Here is a 20848-nt window from a genome sequence, read left to right on the forward strand (position 1 = left end):
GTCAGTTTATTTTCGGATAGTTCCTTGGTCTGGCTTATATTTCTCAAGATCTATAGGCCCCTTCCTATGTAATCAGTACTAACGACAGGGTTTTAATCTGTTGCACCTGTCACTTCCAAGGCAGTTCCTTCTGTTTTAGCTTCTTCTGTTTGCTGGTCTCTTCAGTGTCTGATTTCCACCCTGACACAAGGAGGGCGGTGGTGGACACTTTTTTTAGGCTCACTTGTTTAGTTGCACTGTGGGGAGGGAGGGATGCTGCAAACAAATAACACTGGCGTGTGCTCGCAGTATCTCAGCCACACTGGGACTGCCCTCGCTCACGGCGCATGTGCCCTCCCTGCCCACAGAGCTCAGGCTCTAGGTTGCTCCACTGGGAACCATCGGAGGCCAGTCCTGGGCTACGTGCACCTCCCAGGTCTAAGCCACTCAGGTTCAGTCACTCGGGTAGTCCTCAGAGGTGCAGACTCAGTTGGGCCTGCGTTTTGTGCCCTTCCCATGTCTGAGCAGCTCAGGTGATGAGGTGTTTGGCAAGTGTGGTCACTGCCACTTACTGCCTCTCCCATCCCTGCTGCTCAGTTTTCTGGGTGTACAACCACCGCACCTTCTCAGGTAGATGATGACTGTCCAGAACCCCAACAAAGAAGCCTGCTTGCAGTTTGGTAGATAATGACTCTCTGGGCTCTGATTGCCCCCTTCTGGCTCTGGCTGCCTGTCACCGGAGGGGGATGGTCTGCAGCCAGCTAATTCTGTTCAGTCCTTTGTTCTGTGCACAGTCCTGGTGGTGTCTTAGGTTAGAGCTTTTCACGTGGTAGCTATCCCACTGTCTGGTTTGCTAGCCCACGTTAGTTTGCTCTGATAACCCTCAGGCCATTCAGGCCTGATCCTTACTCTAAGCAATACAGCCCATGCCTCCCTGCCTAGCCCCCACTTGCTAGTGGGGGATGCAGGCATCTGTGCTGCTTCTCTGCTGGGGGAGTTACCATTGGGCTTATAATCTGTGGGTTTTAATTATTTATTTATTTTTCCTCCCTGTTATGTTTCCCTCTGTGCTTCCAAGGCTCACCACAGTCTTGGCAGTAAGAGTGTTTCCTGGTGTTTGAAAACTTCTCTCTTTTTAAGACTCCCTTCCTGGGATGGAGCTCCATCCCTACCTCTTTTGTCTCTTTTTTCCCTATCCCCTTTTGAAGACAATGGCTGCTTTTCTGGGTGCCTGATGTCCTCTGACGGCATTCAGAAGTTGTGTGGCATTTATTCAACGTTTAAATGTTCTTTTGATGGATTGGTGGGGAAAAAAGTGGTCTCCCCTTCTTATTCCTCTGCCATCTTAGGACTGCCCCTCTGGAATGTTATACTTTTCTAAGAATTTGTCCATTTATTCCTAGTTGTCAATTTTATTGACATATAGTTGCTGATAGTAGTCTCTTATGATCCTTTGTATTTCTCTATTGTCTGTTGTGATTTCTCCATTTTCATTTCTAATTTTGTTGATCTGATTCTTCTCCCTTTTTTTTCTCAACAAATCTGGCTAATGGTTTGTCTATTTTATTTATCTTCTCAAAGAACCAGCTTTTGGCTTTGTTGATTTTTGCTGTTCTCCTTTGTTTCTATTTCATTAATTTCTGCCCTAATTTTAATTATTTCTTTCTTTCTACTAACCCTGGGGTTCTTCATTTCTTCTTTTGTTACTTGCTTTAGGTGTAGAGTTAGGTTGTTTATTTGATTTTTCTCTTGTTTTTTGAGGTAAGCTTGTATTGGTAAGAACCTTCCCCTTAGAACTGCTTTTACTGAATCCCATAGGTTTAGGTTGTTGTGTTTCTTTTTCATTCGGTTCTATGCATATTTTTATTTCTTTTTTGATTTCTTCTGTTATTTGTTGGTTACTCAGAAGCATGTTTTTTAGCCTCCATATGTTTCTATTTTTTTTTTCCTGTAGTTGGCATCTAATCTTACTGCATTGCAATCAGAAAAGATGCTTGGAATGATTTCAATTTTTTTGAATTTACCAAAGCTAGATTTATGGCCCAGGATGTGATCTGTCCTGGACAAGGTTCCATGTGCACTTAAGAAAAACGTGAAACTCATTGTTTTGTGGTGAAATGTCCAGTAGATATCGATTAGGTCTAATTGGTCCATTGTATCATTTAAATTTTGTGCTTCCTTGCTAATTTTCTGTTTAGTTGATCTATCCATAGGTGTGAGTGGGGTGTTAAAGTCTCCCAGTATTATTGTGTTACTATTAATTTCCCCTTTTATACTTGTTAGCATTTGCCTTACATAGTGTTATGCTCCTATGTTGGGTGCATATATATTTATAATTTTTATAGCTTCTTCGTCGATTGATCCTTTGATCATGATGTAGTGTCCTTCTTTGTCTCTTTTCACAGCCTTTATTTCAAAGTCTATTTTATCTTATTTGAGTAGTGCTATTTCTGCTTTCTTTTGGTCTCCGTTTGCTTGAAATCTTTTTTCAGCCCTTCACTTTCAGTCTGTATGTGTCCCTTGTGTTGAGGTGCATCTCTTGTAGACAGCGTATATAGTGGCTTTTTTTTTTTTTTTAATCCATTCAGCCAGTCTTTGTCTTTTGGTTGGGGCATTTAACACATTTACCTTTAAGGTAATTATTGATAAGTATGATCCCATTGCCATTTACTTTGTTGTTTGTGGTTTGATTTTATAAGCCTTTGCTGTGTTTCCTGTCTAGAGAAGATTCTTTAGCATTTATTGAAAAGCTGGTTTGGTGGTGCTGAATTCTCTCAGCTTTGGCTTGTCTGTAAAGTTTCTGATTCTCCTTCATATTTGAATGAGATCCTTGCTGGGTACAGTAATCTGAGTTGTAGGTTTCTCTCTTTCATCACTTTAAGTATGTCCTGCCATTCCCTCCTGGCCTGAAGAGTTTCTATTGAAAGACCAGTTGTTATCCTTATGGGAATCCCCTTGTGTGTTGTTTGTTGTTTTTCCCTTGCTGCTTGTAATATTTGTTCTTTGTGTTTGATCTTCATTAATTTGATTAATATGTGTCTTGGGGTGTTTCACCTTGGTTTTATCCTGTTTTGGACTCTCTGGGCTTCTTGGACTTGGGCGACTATTCCTTTCCCCAAATTAGGGAAGTTTTCAGCTATTATCTTCTCAAGTATTTTCTCATGACGTTTGTTTTTGTCTTCTTCTTGTGGGACTCCTATGATTAGAATGCTGGGGCATTTGACATTGTCCCAGAGGTTTCTGAGATTGTCGTCATTTTTTTTTCCAATTATTTTTTCTTTTTCCCTCTCTGCTTCATTTATTTTTACCATTCTATTTCCACCTCACTTATCCTGTCTTCTGCCTCAGTTATTCTACTGTTGGTTCCCTCCAGAGTGTTTTTGATCTCAGTCCTTGCATTATTCGTTATTGATTGACTCTTCTTTTTTTTTTTTCCTAGGTCCTTGATAAACATTTCTTGCATCTTCTCTATCCTTGTCTCCAGACTATTTATCTGTAACTCCATTTCGTTTTCAAGATTTTGGATCATTTTTACTACAATCGTTCGGAATTATTTTTAGGTAGACTCCCTATCTCCTCCCCTTTTGTTTGGTTTTGTGGGCATTTATCATGTTCCTTTAACCTGCTGAATATTATCTGCCTTTTCATCTTGTTTAGATTGCTGTGTTTGGGGTGGCCTTTCTGTATGTTGGAAATTTGTGGTTTCTCTTTATTGTGGAGGTTCCTCCATGTGGGTTGAGTTGGATGATTAGCTTGTCAAGGTTGCCAGGTTAAGAAATCTTTTATCGGTGTTATGGTGGGTGGAACTGGATCTCTTCTTTCTGGGGTTCAATGAAGTATCCAGTAGTGAGTTTTGAGGTATCTATGGGTTTCTTGTGACTTTTGGCCACCTGTATTTTAATACTCAGGGTTATGTTCTGACATTGTTGGAGAATTAGTGTGGTATGTCTTGATCTGGAACTTGTTGGCTCTTGGGTGGTGCTTGTTTTCAGTGTAGATATGGAGGCTGTTGAATGAGCTCTTGTTGATTAATATTCCCTGGAGTCAGGAGTTTTTGGTGGTCTCAAGTTTTGTATTTAAGCCTCCTGCCTCTGCCTTTCAGTCTTATTCTTACAGTAGCCTCAAGACTTCTCCATCCATACAGCACAGGTGATAAAACATCTAGGTTAATGTGGAAAAGATTCTCCACAATGAGGGACACCCAGAGAGGTTTACAGAGTTACATGGAGAAGAGACGACTGAGGAAGGAGTTAGAGGTGAACAGGAGGAGAAGAGGGGAAATCAAAAGGAGAAAGAGCAATTGAGCCAGTAATCAATTCCCTATGTGCCCTCCACAATCTGGAACACTCAGAGAGGTTCACAGAGTTACATAGAAAAGAGAAGAAGGAGGAAGGAGATAGAGGTAACCAGGAGGAGAAGAGGGGGAGTCAAAAGGAAAGAGACAGATCTAGCCAGTAATGAGTTCCCTAAGTGTTCTCCACAGCCCAGAACACCCAAAGAGATTCACAGAGTTGGGTAGAGACGAGAAGATGGAGGGTGGAGATAAGAGGTGACTTGGGCGAGAAGAAGGAGAGTATAGGGGAAGAGAGAAATCAAGCTAGTAATCACTCTCCTAAGTAAAAATGGGTACTGAAGACTGGATTCTTAAATGTACAAAATTGATAACAAATACCAAAAAGCAAAGGTTAAAAATCTAGAGTGGAGTTTAGACTCTCAAAAATATAAAAAAAAAAAAAAAACAAAATCACAAAAATTATAAAAAATATATGGTTTCCTTTAAAAATAGGGTCTTTATTTTGCAAGATAATCATAGGTTATAAAAATGAAAATTAAAGGAGTAATAAAAACTTAAAAATTAAAAAATGATAATAGTAAAATATATCTAGGAGTTTCTCTGGAGTTGTTGAGGGTCAGTTTAGTTTCAGATAGTTCCTTGTTACAGCTTATACTTCTCAAGGTCTATAGACCCCTTCCAATGTAGTCAGTGCTAACTCAGGGTTTTAATCTGTTGTACCTGTCATTTCCAAAGCAGTTCCCTCTTCTTTGTTCATTTTGGCTTCTTCTGTTTGCAAGTCTCTTCAGTGTCTAATTTCCGCCCTGACACAAAGGGGCAAAGGTGGTCACTTATTTAGCCTCACTTGTTCAGTTGTGCTGTGGGGATGGAGGAACCCTGCAAACAAATATCACTGGCATGTGTGTGGAGTCCTCACAGTGCCTGGGCCACTCTGGGTTTGCCCCCAGTCATGGTGTGTGTGCTTTCCCAGTCTACACTGCTCAGGCTCCAGGTTGCTGTGCAGAGGAACTATGTAAAGTGGGCCTTGGGTTGCGTGTACTTCCCAGGTCTAAGCCGCTCCCATTCAGGTTTTCAGGTACTCCACAAAGGCACAGATTCAGTTGTGCCTGCATTTTGTGCCCTTCCTAGGTCTGAGCAGCTCAGGCAACCAGGTGCTTGGCGATCAGGTGTGCAGTGCATCTTATCACCTCCCTGGCCCCATCCCCTTGGTTTCCTGGGTGCACAGATAGAATGCTGTCTCATGTGTGCCATGTGTCTCTTCTGGGGAGCTGATCTCTGACTGTGACCCTTCTGGCAGATGTCACTGTCCAGGATCCCAGGAAGACTTGGTTAGCTACGGGAAGCCTGCTCACAGTTTGGTGGAGGATGCCATCTCTGGGGCTGAGATTGCCCCTAGCCTTCTGGCTCTGGCTGTTGCCTGCCTGCCTCTCTGCCTCCAGCATGGGGAGGGGCCAGTCTGCAGCCTGCTAGCTCTCCTCTGGTATTCACTGAATCCTTTGTTCTGTGATCAGACCAGGCTGTGCCTTGGAGCTTTACACGGGAACGTTCTCTCTCTCCCCCCCCCCCTTTTTTTTTTCCTCACTCTCTCTGGCTATCCCACAGTTTGGGTTGCTATCTCACGTTAGCTCCCTAAGATTGTCCTCAGGGCATTCATGCCCGGTCCTTGCCCTAAACATGCAGCCCACGCCTCCCTGTTCAACCCCTGCTCACTACTTGCAGACGTGAGCATCTGGGCTACTTCTCTGCTGGGAGTTGCAGTTAGGCGGGTAATTTGTGCGTTTTCTTTTTCTTTTTTTTTTTTTCCTCCTGGATATGTTGCCCTCTGAGATTCCAAACTCCCCACAGACCCACTGGTGAGAGGGTTTCCTGGTGTTTGGAAACATCTCCTCCTTCACGACTCCCTCCCCAGGATGGGTCTCCATCCTCAACTCTTTTGTCTCTCTTTTTATCTTTTATATTTTGTCCTATCTCCTTTCAAAGAGAATGGGCTGCCTTTCTGGGTGCCTGGTGTCCTCTGCCAGTGTTCAGAAGTTATTTTGTGGAATTTGCTCATCGTTCAAATGATCTTTCAGTGAATTTGTGGGGAAGAAGGTGGTCTCCCCGTCCTACTTCTCCACCATCTTAGGACCACCCCGTCCATGCAATTTTCCAAACAAGAATACTGGAGTGGGTTGTCATTTCCTCCTCCAGGGTATCTTCCTGACCCAGGGATCGAATTCACATCTCCTGCATGGCAGGTGGATTCCTTACCACTGAGTCACCTAGGAAGCCCCTAGCTATCTTATAATAGTTGCATTAATCACCATGGAGAGTATAAAGATGAACATTTGTCATCCAGCTTCAGTTTTTAGCATTTTTATCATAATCTGATAAAAGTCCAGTGAAATAGCATAACTACTTCTTAGGGACTTAACTGCATTGTTATTAATTTACTTTGTAACATTTTGTCAGTCAAATGCCTACTATATGCTCAACATAAAGCTGAAGTGAAGTTGTTCAGTTGTCTCTGACTGTTTGTGACCCCATGGACTGTAGCCTACCAGGCTCCTCTGTCCATGGGATTTTCCAGGCAAGAACACTGGAATGGGTTGTCATTTCCTTCTCCAGGATGCTCAACATAAATTATAATAAATACATAAATGTATATACCTTATATAACTGAATACTTTATATAGCACCTTTCACTCTGTCAAATACCATTAGTTTAAAAATAATAATAGCATCTGATACAGAGTGTCAACTGCCATGCTACACAAATCATATAAATTATTACCTCTAATCCATTTACCATTGTTATCCTCCTTTACTGATAATAGCTGAACTTTATATCTCACAGCCAGGAACCATTTCATGCATTTTGCATGTGTGTTCAATCGCATTTTCCTCTTTGCAACCCCGTGGACTATAACCCACCAGGCTCCTCTGCCCATGGAATTTTCCAAGCAAGAATACTAGAGTGGGTTTCCATTTCCTTCTCCAGTGGAATCTTCCCAACCCAAGGATCAAATTCACATCTCTTGCATCTCCTGCATTGGTAGGCAGATTCTTTGTTGCTGCACTACCTGGAATCCTTCCCTGAAGTTTACATATACTAATTTGTTAGCACCAATTCATTAGTGCTAATTAATTAATACTAGTTCACTACTTTTTATGTGTATTAATTATTTAATACCTCATAATAACCCTAGGAAGTAGGCAGTATTATATCTGTTTTACCAATGAAGAAACTGAGCCACAAGGAAGTTATGTAACTAAGCTAACACAATAAATGAGTCATGCTGTGAATCCATGTTTCCAAGTCTTTGCTGTTAAAGACATACTATCTTTCAGCTCTAAGAGATATGTGAAAACTGAAACTGAAAATCACTCAGTCGTGTTAGTGTTAGTTGCTCAGTCATGTCCAACTCTTCGTGACCCCATGAACTTCAGCTCACCAGATTCCTCTGTCCATGGAATTCTCCAGGCCAGAATACTGGAGTGGGTAGCCATTCCCTTCTCCAAAGATATGTACTATCCCAATTTTACAGTGAGAAAAGTGAAGCTAAGGTGTTCCAGTGACTTACCCTGGACTTTGACCCTAGGTTTATCTGACTCCAGAGCCTGAGTTCTCCAGTTCAGTTCAGTTCAGTTCAGTCACTCAGTTGTGTCCCACTCTTTGCGACCCCATGGACTGCAGCACTCCAGGCTTCCCTGTCCATCACCATCTCCCGGGGCTTGCTCAAGCTCATGTCCATCGAGTCGGTGATGCCATCCAACCATCTCACCCCCTGTTGTCCCCTTCTCCTCCTGTCTTCAATATTTCCCAGCATCAGGGTCTTTTCAAATGAGTCAGTTCTTTATATCAGGTGGCCAAAGTATTGGAGTTTCAGCTTCAACATCAGTCCTTCCAATGAATATTCAGGAATGATTTCCTTTAGGATTGACTGGTTGGATCTCCTTGCAGTTCTTAATCAGTTTAATTATGTTACTCGTATCTCAACCCTCATTTTACCTCATGTTCTCTAATTTAGAAAGAACTGATGAGATAGGACACAGTGAGCTTCTGAGCTAGACACCTGGTATTTATCAGATATAGTAAAACTGAGCCTTTGTTTCTCACTCAGACACTGCAAGGACAAAGCTGGTAGCAAAAGCTGAGCTCTGCTAAAGCAAGAGGATAAAATGTCCACTCCTGAGATCAAGGAGGACTTCCCTGTCTTCAAATGTGCAGGAAGCCTTCTTGGGGATCTAGAAAGGAGGGGACCCCATCCCTTAGTAAGTGTGGACATGCACCCATAGGCCTCTGTGGTGAAATCCGTCTCACAAAACAATTGCACAAGCACCCTGAGGAGGGTCCATGGACCAGTCAGGCATGTAGAAAGAAACAAGATAATTGGCCAAAGGTAAATAAAGACCAGGAAGGACTGTCCTCTATCACTGATTTACATTACCTCCTTACTGTGCTCCTTCTCACTAAGGATGCCTGTACTCCACTCCTGCTGTGTCTCTGCCTGGTTTCTGACTTACTGCACTCCTCCTCATTAGAGAGTGTGCCCATACCCTTTTTCTCTGGGTGTATATCCCTGCCCTGCTTCTGAATTAGATAAACAAGCTGTTTTCCTATGTACTCTCCCATACATCGTGCTGAGTCTCTACTAATAAACTTTGTACCTATTTTTACAGTTTATGCTTCCTTGAAACTTCTTGCTTTTGAACAGGGGCAAGAGCCAGGGCCACTTTGCATCTAGCCTCTAGCCCCTGGTGGTCTAGTGATGAGGACTCCTGGTTTTAATCTGGGTTACCCAGGTTTAATTCCTGGGCAGGGAACTGAGATTTCTCTCTAAGATTGCTCACTTCTCTCCTTCCAAGATTGCTATTACAGTATAGCTTACTGTACTTGCTTCAAAACCAAGGAAACTGAGGCTTAAATACATTACTTCACTAAATGTCATGTAGGTAATTAGTGGCTAAGCTACAGCATAGAAAATCCTAGTCTAGTGTTATCTTGACCACAGCCATAGCTTCATAAAGTTTATAATCTAATTGAGGTGGGACTATTATTACACATGAAAGTAATAGATTACTTTTTCAGATTTTTCTAAGATTTTGATGCATTTTAAATATTTGTTTAAATTACAGTCCAAATAATTTGGACTGTAATTATCTAATTTATGGATCCTTAATATAAAACATGAATTGGTCAATCCACAGGTAGATAAAATCAAATTTTTTCTAGCTGCTTTCACCCATCTTCTGGTGTTGCATATTGAAAATATAAACCGATAACCTAAATGTTGATAAAAAGAAATCCCAGAAATAAAAAAGAAGATCACAGGTAAAGAAGAAATTCTCTGTGTGCTGTTCATCTCATGTTCACTCCCAAATAAGCAAAGTCAGCTTGTGTGCATGCTATGTCTCTTTAGTCATGTCTGACTCTTTGCAACCCTAAGGACTTCTATGGGATTCTCCAGGTAAGAATACCGGAGTGGGTTGCTGTGCCCTCCTCCAGGGGATCTTCCAAACCCAGGGATCAAACCCATATCCCCTACACTGGCAGTCGAATTCTCTTACCACTGAGCCACCAGGAACTGCTAAGTCAATTCAGTTGTATCCGACTCTGTGCGACCCCATAGACAGCAGTCCAACAGGCTCCCCCATCCCTGGGACTCTCCAGGCAAGAACACCGGAGTGGGTTGCCATTTCCTTCTCCAATGCATGAAAGTGAAAAGTGAAAGTGAAGTCACTCAGTCCTGTCTGACTCTTAGCAACCCCATGGACTGCAGCCTACTAGGCTCCTCCACCCATGAAATTTTCCAGGCAAGAGTACTTGAGTAGGCTCCAATTGCCTTCTCCGAGCCACCAGGAAAGCCCTTGCTAAATCTCCCAGACCCAGAATTAAGTCTATTTGCTCCTGAGACTGTGGACCCTAAATTATAATGATTTATTTTCTTAATCAAAGAACAGTTGGTTACAAAAACTTTATCTTTTTTATAAAATGCATTTCCTGAGAACAGTCCAAAACTCACTCATAATATTAACTCACTTTCTTAACTTCTTTGCTAATAAGTCATAGTGATGTTTAGAATTTATGTTGCACTTTAAATTTTTACACCAAGTACTATCATTTTAGAATCATTGAACTGCAGTCTTCATTATGTCTGGCATGAACACATAGTCCTTGCTCCTCCTCCATAGCCTATTGTTAGGCATTAAAAAAAAAAAAAAGACTGTAGTAAAATATACATAACATAAAAGTTACTGTATCTACAATTTTTAAGTGTACAATTCAGTAGCAAGTGCCTTCACATTTTTCTTCAACCAATCTCCAAAACTGTTTTAATTGTGCTGTTGTTTTCAGTCTCTAAGTCATTTCTGACTCTTTATGATGCCATGAACTGTAGCATACCAGCCTTCTCTGTCCTCCACTGTCTTCCAGAGTTTGCTGAAACTCATGTCCACTGAGTGGGTGATGCTGTCTAATCATTTTATCCTCTGCTGCCCCCTTCTCCTTTTGCCTTCAATCTTTCCCAGCATCAGGGTCTTTCCCAATGTATCAGATGATCACATCAGGTGGCCGAAGTATAGGAGCTTTAGGAACAGTCCTTCCAATGAGCATTCAGGACTAATTTCCTTTAGGATTGACAGATTTGATCTCCTTACCATCCAAGGGACTGTCAAGTGTCTTCTCTAGCACCAGAATTTAAAAGCATCACTTCTTCCACACTCAGTCTTCTTTATGATTCAACTCTCACATCCATACATGACTGCTAGAAAAACCATAGCTTCACTATATGGACCTTTGTCAGTAAAGTGATGTCTCTGCTTTTTAATATGCTGTCTGACTGTACTCAGTTGTGTTCTGCTCTTTGCGGCCACGTGGACTGTAGCCCACCAGGCTTGTCTGTCCATGGAATTTTCCAGGCAGAATACTGGAGTGAGTCGCCATTTCCTACTCCAGTATATCTTCCCCACCCAGGAATCAAACCCACGTATCTTGTGTCTCCTGCATTGGCAGGCGGATTCTTTACTGCCAGTGCCACCTGGGAAGTCCAATATGCTGTTTAGGTGTGTCATAGTTTACTTCCAAGTAATAAATGTCTGTTAATTTTATGGCTGCAGTCACAATCCACAGTGATTTGGGAGCCCAAGAAAATAAAATTTGTCACCACTTCCACTTTCCCCCCTTCTATTTGCCATGAAGTAATGGGACTGGATGCCATTCTCTTAGTTTTTTGAATGTTGAGTTTCAAGCATTTTTCACTCTCCTCTTTCACCCTCATCGAGAGGCTCTTTAGTTCCTCTTCACTTTCTGCCATTAGATTGGTATCACCTGCATATCTGAGCACATCATAGCAATTGTTGTTATTTCTCTAAGCTATCTTGATTCCTGCTTCTGATTCATCCAGTCTGGCATTTTGCATGATGCACTATGCATATAAGTTAAATAAACAGGGTAACAATATAGTCTCGTCATACTCTTTTCCTAATTTTGAACCAGTTGGTTGTTCCATGTCTGATTTAACTATTGCTTCTTAACCTGCATACAGGTTTCTCATGAGCCACGTAAAGTAGTTTGGTACTCCTGTCTCTTTAAGAACTTGATTAATTTAAAAGTTACAGAACTAAAACTCTGTCCCCATCAAAAAATAACCTTCCCCTTTCCCCATTTCACCCAAGCTCCACTAACTACCATCATATTCTTTGTCTCTGTAATTTTGACTAGTCTAAGTATCCCAGCAAAGACCCTGATGCTAGGAAAGATTGAGGGCAGGAGGAGAAGGGGACAACAGAGGATGGGATGGCTGGATGGCATCACTAACTCGATGGACGTGAGTCTGAGTGAACTCTGGGAGTTGGTGATGAACAGGGAGGCCTGGCATGCTGTGGTTCATGGGGTTGCAAAGAGTCGGGCACGATTGAGAGACTGAAATGAAGTATCTCATATAAATATTAATCTCAAATGCAGTAGTTGTCTTTTTGTGCATGATTTCTTTCAATTAGCATAATGTCCTTGGGGTTGATCCATATTGTTGCATGTGTCAGAATTTTCTCGCTTTTTAAGGCTAAAGAGTGTTGGATATACCACAATTTGCTTGTCTGTTAGCTGTTGATGGACATTTGGGTAACTTCTACATTTTGGCTAATGTGAATAATGCCGAACAAGGTTGTAAAAATATATCTTGAAGATTTTGTTTTTTGTTTTTTCTTTTTGTTTTCAACTCTTCTGAGTATAAAGTATATACTCAGAAGTAGAATTAGTGGTATGTAAAGTAATTAAATGGCAACCCACTCCAGTATTCTTGCCTGGAGAATCCCATAGACAGAGGAGCCTGGTGGGCTACAGTCCATGGGGATGCAAAGAGTCGGACACGACTGAGCGACTTCACTTTCACTTTCAAAATAATTCTAATTTTAATTTTTTAAGGAACTGCCATGCTGTTTTTTAATAATCACTGTACCATTTTACCTGCCCACCCATAGTTCATAAGGGTCTAATTTCTCCACATCCTCACCAACACTTGTCACTTTTTGTGTTTTGATAATATTCATCCCATGGGTGCTTATTAGCCAATTTTATAGCCAGTATTTCATTAATTAGGACAAGAACTCACTACAAATTCTTTTAGTGTTAACTGAGAATCTATTGAATATTTATATGGGGCAAAAATAGCACCAGTATATACTAGAATATTGTTAAGTTCATTTTCAATCTTGCTTTAATAAGCTCCATGAAAATTGAATCACCATTACTAATATGTATATTTGAAGAAAAATAGTATTATCAGATTTTTCTTTCACTTCAGAATCATATAAAATATTACCTTCTATAATCTTACTTTTTAGCAATTGGAAAATAATTGATTATATTTAATATATTCATAGGTTTTTGGAGGACTATTTTTCTATCACCTCCACATAGCCAAAGAAAGGAAACTGAAGAACAACACTCTGTGCAACAGATTGATAACAAAGGTAAGTATATTCAATAGAAATTGCCAAAGGATTTTATATATTTTATTCAATATTTAGAAAAATTTAAGCCCAACTTCTTGTATTTAGGATCTCTAAGACAATATCCAAGTCCAATAATTCTCTAGGAGGATTCACTGAACTCAGCACATAATAATACTCAAAGCTATGATTTATTACAATGAAGGGATACAAAATAAAATTAAATTAATAAAAGGAAAAGGCATATGATTTGAATTCTAGTGGAAGTATTAATACAAGGTTCTAAAGTCCACGTCCATTGGAGTCACACGAGACTCATCTAATTTATCCACCAAAAACTATGATGACATGTATGAAATGTTGTCTACCAGGAAAGCTCACTAAAGTTATCAGGGCCCAGGGTGTTTTTTGCCCAGGGTATTTTTTAACAGTTTTATTGAGATATAATTTACCCATTAAGCTACACAAGTAGTAGTTTTAAGTATAGATATGTACAACAATAACAACTGTTTTGGATAATTTTTTTCACCATAGAAGTTAACACTGTACTCTGTGGTTATCACCTGCTTACTCCTTCAACTGCCTACAGTTGAAGAACTGCAGTCTTTTTTCCAAAGTGACTGTATAATTTTCTCTCTAGTCTTAAGAAACCACTAATCTACTTAAGTATCTATAGATTCCTCTATCCTATACATTTCATATGAACAGAATCAAATAATACATAGACTTTTGTAACTATATTCATTTAATTTATATAATGATTTCAAGGTTAATCTATATTGTAGCATGTATCAGTACTTCATTCTTTTCATGACTGAGTAACATCACATTGTATGGATATACTGCATTTTGTTTGGATATTTGTCAGTTGGTGGATGTATAAGTTAGTTACACATTTTGCTTATTATGAATAATGACACTATGAACATTTGTATACATAGAGGTATATCTCCATTTCTCTTGGATATATACCTACGAATGGAGTTGCTGCATCATATGGTTATTTGATGTTTAATTGCTTGAAGAACTACAGATTGTTTCCCAAAGTGACTGCATAATTTTATATTCCCACCTGCAGTGTATGAGGTTTCCTATTTCTCCACATCCTCCTTGATACTTGTCATTATTTGACTTCTGCATAGCCATCCTGATGGTTATGAAATAATATTGAATTAATAGTTTTGACATCTATTTCCTTGATGACTAATGATGTTGAGCATCTTTCTATGTACTTTTTGGTCATTGTATATCTTTCATGGATAAATGTCTACTAGGATCCTATTTTTTTACATATATATATATATTTGTTATTGAATTATGAGTTTCTATATATCCTAAAAACATATTTTTATCATATATATGATTTGTAAATATTCTGTTCCATTCTGTGGATTGTCTTTTCATTTTATTCATGGTGTCCTTTGAAGCACAGATTTGAAAAATTTTGTTGACATCAAAATTACTTGTCTTTATTTTATTCATAATATATATGTCATGTGTAAGAATCACTTGCCAAATCCAAGATTGTGAAGATTCACACATATTTTTTAATACTATAATTTTAATTCTTAAATTTGGTAGTTTGATCCATTTTTAATTACTTTCTATGTATGATGTCATGTTACGGAACAATTCTTTTGCATGTGAATGTCCAGTTGACCCAAAATCACTTAAAGAGACTATTATTTCCCCGTGGAATGGTCTTGGCATCCTTGTCAAAAATCAGTTAGCCAGAGACCCATGGTTTTATTTCTTTGAAAGTGAAAGTCACTCAGTCAGGTCTGACTCTTTGAGATCCCATAGACTGTAGCTTGCCAGGCTCCCCAGTCCATGGAATTCTCCCAGCAAGAATACTGGAGTGGGTAGCCATTCTGTCTTCTAGGGGATCTTCCCAACCCAGGGACTGAACCTGGGTCTCCTGCTTTGAAGGTGAATTCTTTACCAACTGAGCTATCAGGGAAGACCTGGTATGAAGAAAGGATATTCTTTTCACCAAATGTTGTAGGGAAAATTAGATATAGAAATGCAAAAGAAAAATTGTTAATTTTAATTCATTTCTTGTATCATATACAAAATTAACTCAAATGGAGACTAGAACTAAATATAAATCCTAAAAACATATACTACTAGATGAAGAAAAATCTTTGTGACCTTCAGTTAGATGAAGATTTATCATTTACTACAAGAAGAGTATTATCCATGTAGGAAACACTTGATAAAAATTGAACTTCAACAAAATTTAAAAGTTCAATTTTCCAGAAAATTGTAAAGGAATGAAAGGATGCTGTACGCTATGAAAAGGATTTTCAACTCATATGTCTGGTAAAGCACTGTATCTAGAATATAAAAAGAATACTCAAAACTCAATAATAAGAAAAGAAAAAAATAAGTGTAAAATGGACAAATTGTTTAGACAGACATGTTACTAAATTGGGCTTCCCTCGTGGCTCAGTGGCAAAGAATCCACCTGCCATTGCAGGAGATGTGGGTTTGCTCCCTGAGTTGTGAAGATCCCCTGGAGAAGTAAATGGCAACCCACTCCAGTATTCTTGCCTAGAGAATCCCATGGACAGAGGAGCCTGGCGGGCTGCAGTCTATGGGGTCGCAAGAGTCAAACATAACTTGTGACTAAAAAAAAACAATAACAACAATGTGTCATTTAAGGCCAGTGTTTTCTTTTTGATTTTGTATCTGGATAATAGACTATCTGGATAATCTGTCTATCGATGTAATTGAGGTGTTAAAATTCCCCACAACTATTTTGTTAGTGTCAATTTCTCTTTTCATTTTTATTAATATTTGCTATATGTATTTAGGTGCCCCTGTGTTTCAATGCATATATATTTAATATTGTGGTACCTTCTTGGGGGATTGATCCCTTTATCATTACATAATGTCCTTCTTTGATTTTTGTTACATCTTTGCTTTAAATCTGTTTTGTATAGTATAAACATTGCTACCCCAGCTTTTTTTTTTTTCATTTCTATTTACATGGAGGCGTTTTCCATCTCCTCACTTTCACTCTGTCTTTAGATCTGTAGTGAGTCTGTAGTAGGGAGTGTGTAGGTGGGCTTTGTTTTTTATCCATTCCAACCACACTACATCTTTTGAATGGAGCATGTAGTTTATTTACCTTTATTTGTAGGTGTGTACTTGTTGCCATATTCTTAATTGTTTAGGGGTTGTTTTGCAATCCTTTTTTTCTTCTTTTGCTCTCTGCCCTTGGAATTTGATGACTATCTTTATTGTTATATTTGGATTCCTTTTTCTTTTTATGTGTGTGTATCTATTTTAGGGGTTTAGTTTGTGGTTACTGTAAAATTCATATCATATGTATATGATGCATCATATCCATGTCTCATGATGTAATCTGCATATAAGTTAAATAAGCAGAGTGACAGTATACAGCCTTGAGGTACTCCTTTCCTGATTTGGAACCAGTCTGTTGTTCCATGTCCAGTTCTAACTGTTGCTTCTTGACTTGCATACAGATTTCTCAGGAGGCAGGTCAGGTGGTCTGGTATTCCCGTCTCCTTAAGAATTTCCCACAGTTTCTTCTGATCCACACAGTCAAAGGCTTTGGTGTAGTCAATAAAGCAGAAGTAGATGTTTTTCTGGAATGCTCTTGCTCTCTCTATGATTCAATGGATGTCTGCAATTTGATCTCTGGTTTCTCTGCCTTTTGTAAGTCCAGCTTGAACATCTGGAAGTTCACAGTTCATGTATTGCTAAAGCCTGGCTTGGAGAATTTTGAGCATTACTTTGCTAGCGTGTGAGATGAGTGCAATTCTGTGGTAGTTTGAACATTCTTTTTCATTGCCCTACTTTGGGCTTGGAATGAAACTGACCTTTTCCAGTCCTGTGGCCACTGCTGAGTTTTCCAAGTTTGCTGGCATATTGAGTGCAGTACTTTCACAGCATCATCTTTTAGGATTTCAAATAGCTCAACTGGAATTCCATCACCTCCACTAGCTTTGTTCATAGTGATGCTTCCTAAGGCCCACTGGACTTGGCATTCCAGGATGTGTGGCTCTAGGTGAGTGATCAGACCATCGTGATTATCTGGGTCATGACATGGAGCTTTTTGTATAGTTCTTCCGTGTATTCTTGCTACCTCTTCTTAATATATACTGCTTCTGTTAGGTCCGTATCATTTCTGTCCTTTACTGAGCCGATCTTTGCATTAAATGTTCCCTTGGGATCTCTTAATTTTCTTGAAGAGATCCCTAGTCTTTCCAATTCTATTGTTTTCCTCTATTTCTTTGCATTGATCACTGAGGAAGGCTTTCTTATCTCTCCTTACTAATCTTTGAAACTCTGCATTCATATGGGTATATCTTTCCTTTTCTCCTTTGCCTTTTGCTTCTCTTCTTTTCACAGCTGTTTGTAAGGTCTCCTCAGACAATCATTTTGCTTTTTTGCATTTCTTTTTCTTGGGGATGGTCTTGATCCCTGCCTCCTGTACAGTGTCACAAACCTCCATCCATAGTCCTTCAGGCACTCTATCAGATCTTATCCCTTGAATCTATTTGTCACTTCCACTGTATAATCATAAGGGATTTGATTTAGATCATACCTGAATGGTCTAGTGGTTTTCCCTACTTTCTTCAATTTCAGTCTGAATTTCGCAATAAGGAGTTCATGATCTGAGCCACAGTCAGCTCCTGGTCTTGTTTTTGCTGACTGAATAGAGCTTCTCCATCTTTGGCTGCAAAGAATATAATCAATCTTATTTTGGTGTTGACCATCTGATGATGTCCACGTGTAGAGTCTTCCCTTGTGTTGTTGGAAGAGGGTGTTTGCTATGACCAGTGCATTTTCTCGGCAAAACTCTGTTAACCTTTGCCCTGCTTTATTCTCTACTCCAAAGCCAAATTTGCCTGTTACTCCAGGTATTTCTTGACTTTCTACTTGCATTCCAGTCCCCTATAATGAAAGAACTTGTAGCTTGTAGCCACAACAAACTCTGCCGGTACAGATCATCATGTAGAAATGTTAGTTTTTATAGATGTTCCGGGCTTTCCATGTGGCACTAGTTGTAAGGAACCCTCCTGCCAATGCAGGAGACATTAGAGATACAAGTTACATTCCTGGGTCTTGAAGATCCCCTGGAGAAGGTAATGGCAACCCGCTACAGTCCATAGGGTCCCAATGAGTCAGATGTAACTATAGTGACTTAGCAAACACAGACGTAGATGTTCTATTTCATCTTTTGCATATTAATGCATTATTTTGCTTCTGGACATCAGAGATACATCTTCAAGATTATTAAATGAGAGCTACTTTCTTGTTTATAATTTAGGTTATCTGTCTCTGTGGAGCAGCCTGTGTACTGCTGTCTCATTTTTATCTTACTCTTAGTGTTATACCTCATTCCTAATTACAAGATACTATCCAGTTTAATAATACAAACTCATACATGATGGGCCTTTTTTTCTAATGGTGTATTTCATTGAGTTTAAGAACTATGTACACCTTCAATACCATATACTTGCAATTTTTTCCAGATTACTTATAACTGTTTTATATTCCCTATCATCTTGAACATGAAAAAGTCTAACAAGTAGCCAAATTACATCACTCTTTTGTTTTTGTCAGGGTATAATCCTTTGTCGTTAATTTATAATAATATCACTGTGTAAATAAAATATAAAGTACATACTATTGAAGAATAGAGCTACTGAAAATACTAGTCAACCCTCTCCTTCAGTATTTGCTGGCACTCAGCTTGGGTTAATAACTTTATAGTCATGCTTTGAATATTTACTATAAAGCATAGAAATAGATACTACTAAGTCTACATTATTTTACATTATGCATACACCATTGAATGCTATGAGGGCAACAAAATGACTGCTTGCATTTATAAGAATATGAATTCCTTTTTTTATGAAGGCTATACATTTTAAATGTTTCATAGTAGACCAAATCATTTATATATATATATATATATATATATATATATATATATATATATTCAGTGAATTCTTTTCAGAATGGACCTACTTAAATTTTTCTTTTATAAATACCTAAAGATTAGGAGTATATAATTAAGAATTTATCTTAAGGATTCTATGTGACCCTAAGAGAAACTGGATGAGAAGACATATCTCTTTCTGTATAAAAAGTCACTGTCAATTTCTAAATGAAAGCTACTACTCAGTGTTCCTTGACTCCTCCACAAATACGATGCAGTGTTTGATGCCAAAACATGGGGCAATTGTTCTTAGGACCTAAGGCAATAGTGGAAAGAGATCTTCTGTTTTAACATTAAATCACAATGATTTTTACTTTATTTCTGCCTGTGTACCTGAAAAAAAAATTATTCCATACATTCACTGAACTTTAATTTTAAAGCTGAGGTATAGGTAAATGTCTAAATTTCCAGAATCATATGCCAGTGAGTTCTTGACAGCTACATAAAACTGATCCTTGATAATACATTTACTATCAGGGAATTTTGCCATTTTGACATATCAAGCCCAAAGAAATTTTTGTTCCAAAACATAGAGATTGTATTAATTATAGGGGTTATATTCAAGGAAAGAAAAAAATGCCAGTATTAGAATGGCCAAAAAAAATTCATTCATAACATCTTATGGAAAAGCCCAAAGTTTCTGGTCAACCCAATATTTCTAAAAGCAAGATACAATTAATATAGATATACAGTATCCAATATGTGAAAAGCAAGTTTTATTTTGGCCAAATGATGCCAATGAATTCCTATTTAAACTAAAGATTAAGCTCCCTGAAACTGAAGAGAAAATCTGAGATAAATGACCATGTTTCATTTTTGTGTCTTAATGGAAAAAGCAAGAGAGTTCCAGAAAAATATCTATTTCTGCTTTATTGACAATGCCAAAGACTTTGACTGAGTGGATCACAATAAACTGTGGAAATTCTGAAAGAGATGGGAATAGCAAATCACCTGACCTGCCTCTTGAGAAATCTGTATGCAGGTCAGGAAGCAACAGTTAGAAATGGACATGGAACAACAGACTGGTTCCAAAGAGGAAAAGGAGTACATCAAGGCTGTATATTGTCACCCTGCTTATTTAACTTATATACAGAGTACATCATGAGAAACGCTGGACTGGAAGAAACACAAGCTGGAATCAAGATTGCCGGGAGAAATATCAAAAACCTCAGATATGCAGATGACACCACCCTTATGGCAGAAAGTGAAGAGGAGCTAAAAAGCCTCTTGATGAAAGTAAAAGAGGAGAGCGAAAAAGTTGGCTTAAAGCTCAACATTCAGAAAACGAAGATCAGGGCATCCAGTCCCATCACTTCATGGGAAATAGATGGGGAGACAGTGGAAACAGTGTCAGACTTTATCTTTTGAGGCTCCAAAATCACTGCAGATGGTGATGGCAGCCATGAAATTAAAAGATACTTACTCCTTGGAAGAAAAATGATGACCAACCTAGATAGCATATTCAAAAACAGAGACATTACTTTGCCGACTAAGGTCCGTCTAGTCAAGGCTGTTTTTTCCAGTGGTCATGTATGGATGTGAGAGTTAGACTGTGAAGAAGGCTGAGCGCTGAAGAATTGATGCTTTTGAACTGTGGTGTTGGAGAAAACTCTTGAGAGTCCCTTGGACTGCAAGGAGATCCAACCAGTCCATTCTGAAGGAGATCA

The 20848-nt window shown here is 39.0% G+C and overlaps 1 protein-coding gene across 1 annotated transcript in view; it reads left to right on the top strand.

Moving 5' to 3' along the window:
- LOC121818338 (uncharacterized) overlaps window positions 1-20848 on the top strand; it is a 249146-nt gene that overhangs the window by 218085 nt on the left and 10213 nt on the right. Inside the window, exon 6 of the mRNA XM_060407856.1 lies at window positions 13136-13225. Coding sequence (XP_060263839.1) covers window positions 13136-13225 — 90 coding nt within the window. The remainder of the gene's footprint in view (window positions 1-13135; window positions 13226-20848) is intronic.

Source organism: Ovis aries, chromosome X (assembly GCF_016772045.2).
Source record: "Ovis aries strain OAR_USU_Benz2616 breed Rambouillet chromosome X, ARS-UI_Ramb_v3.0, whole genome shotgun sequence".
Lineage (NCBI taxonomy): Eukaryota > Metazoa > Chordata > Mammalia > Artiodactyla > Bovidae > Ovis > Ovis aries.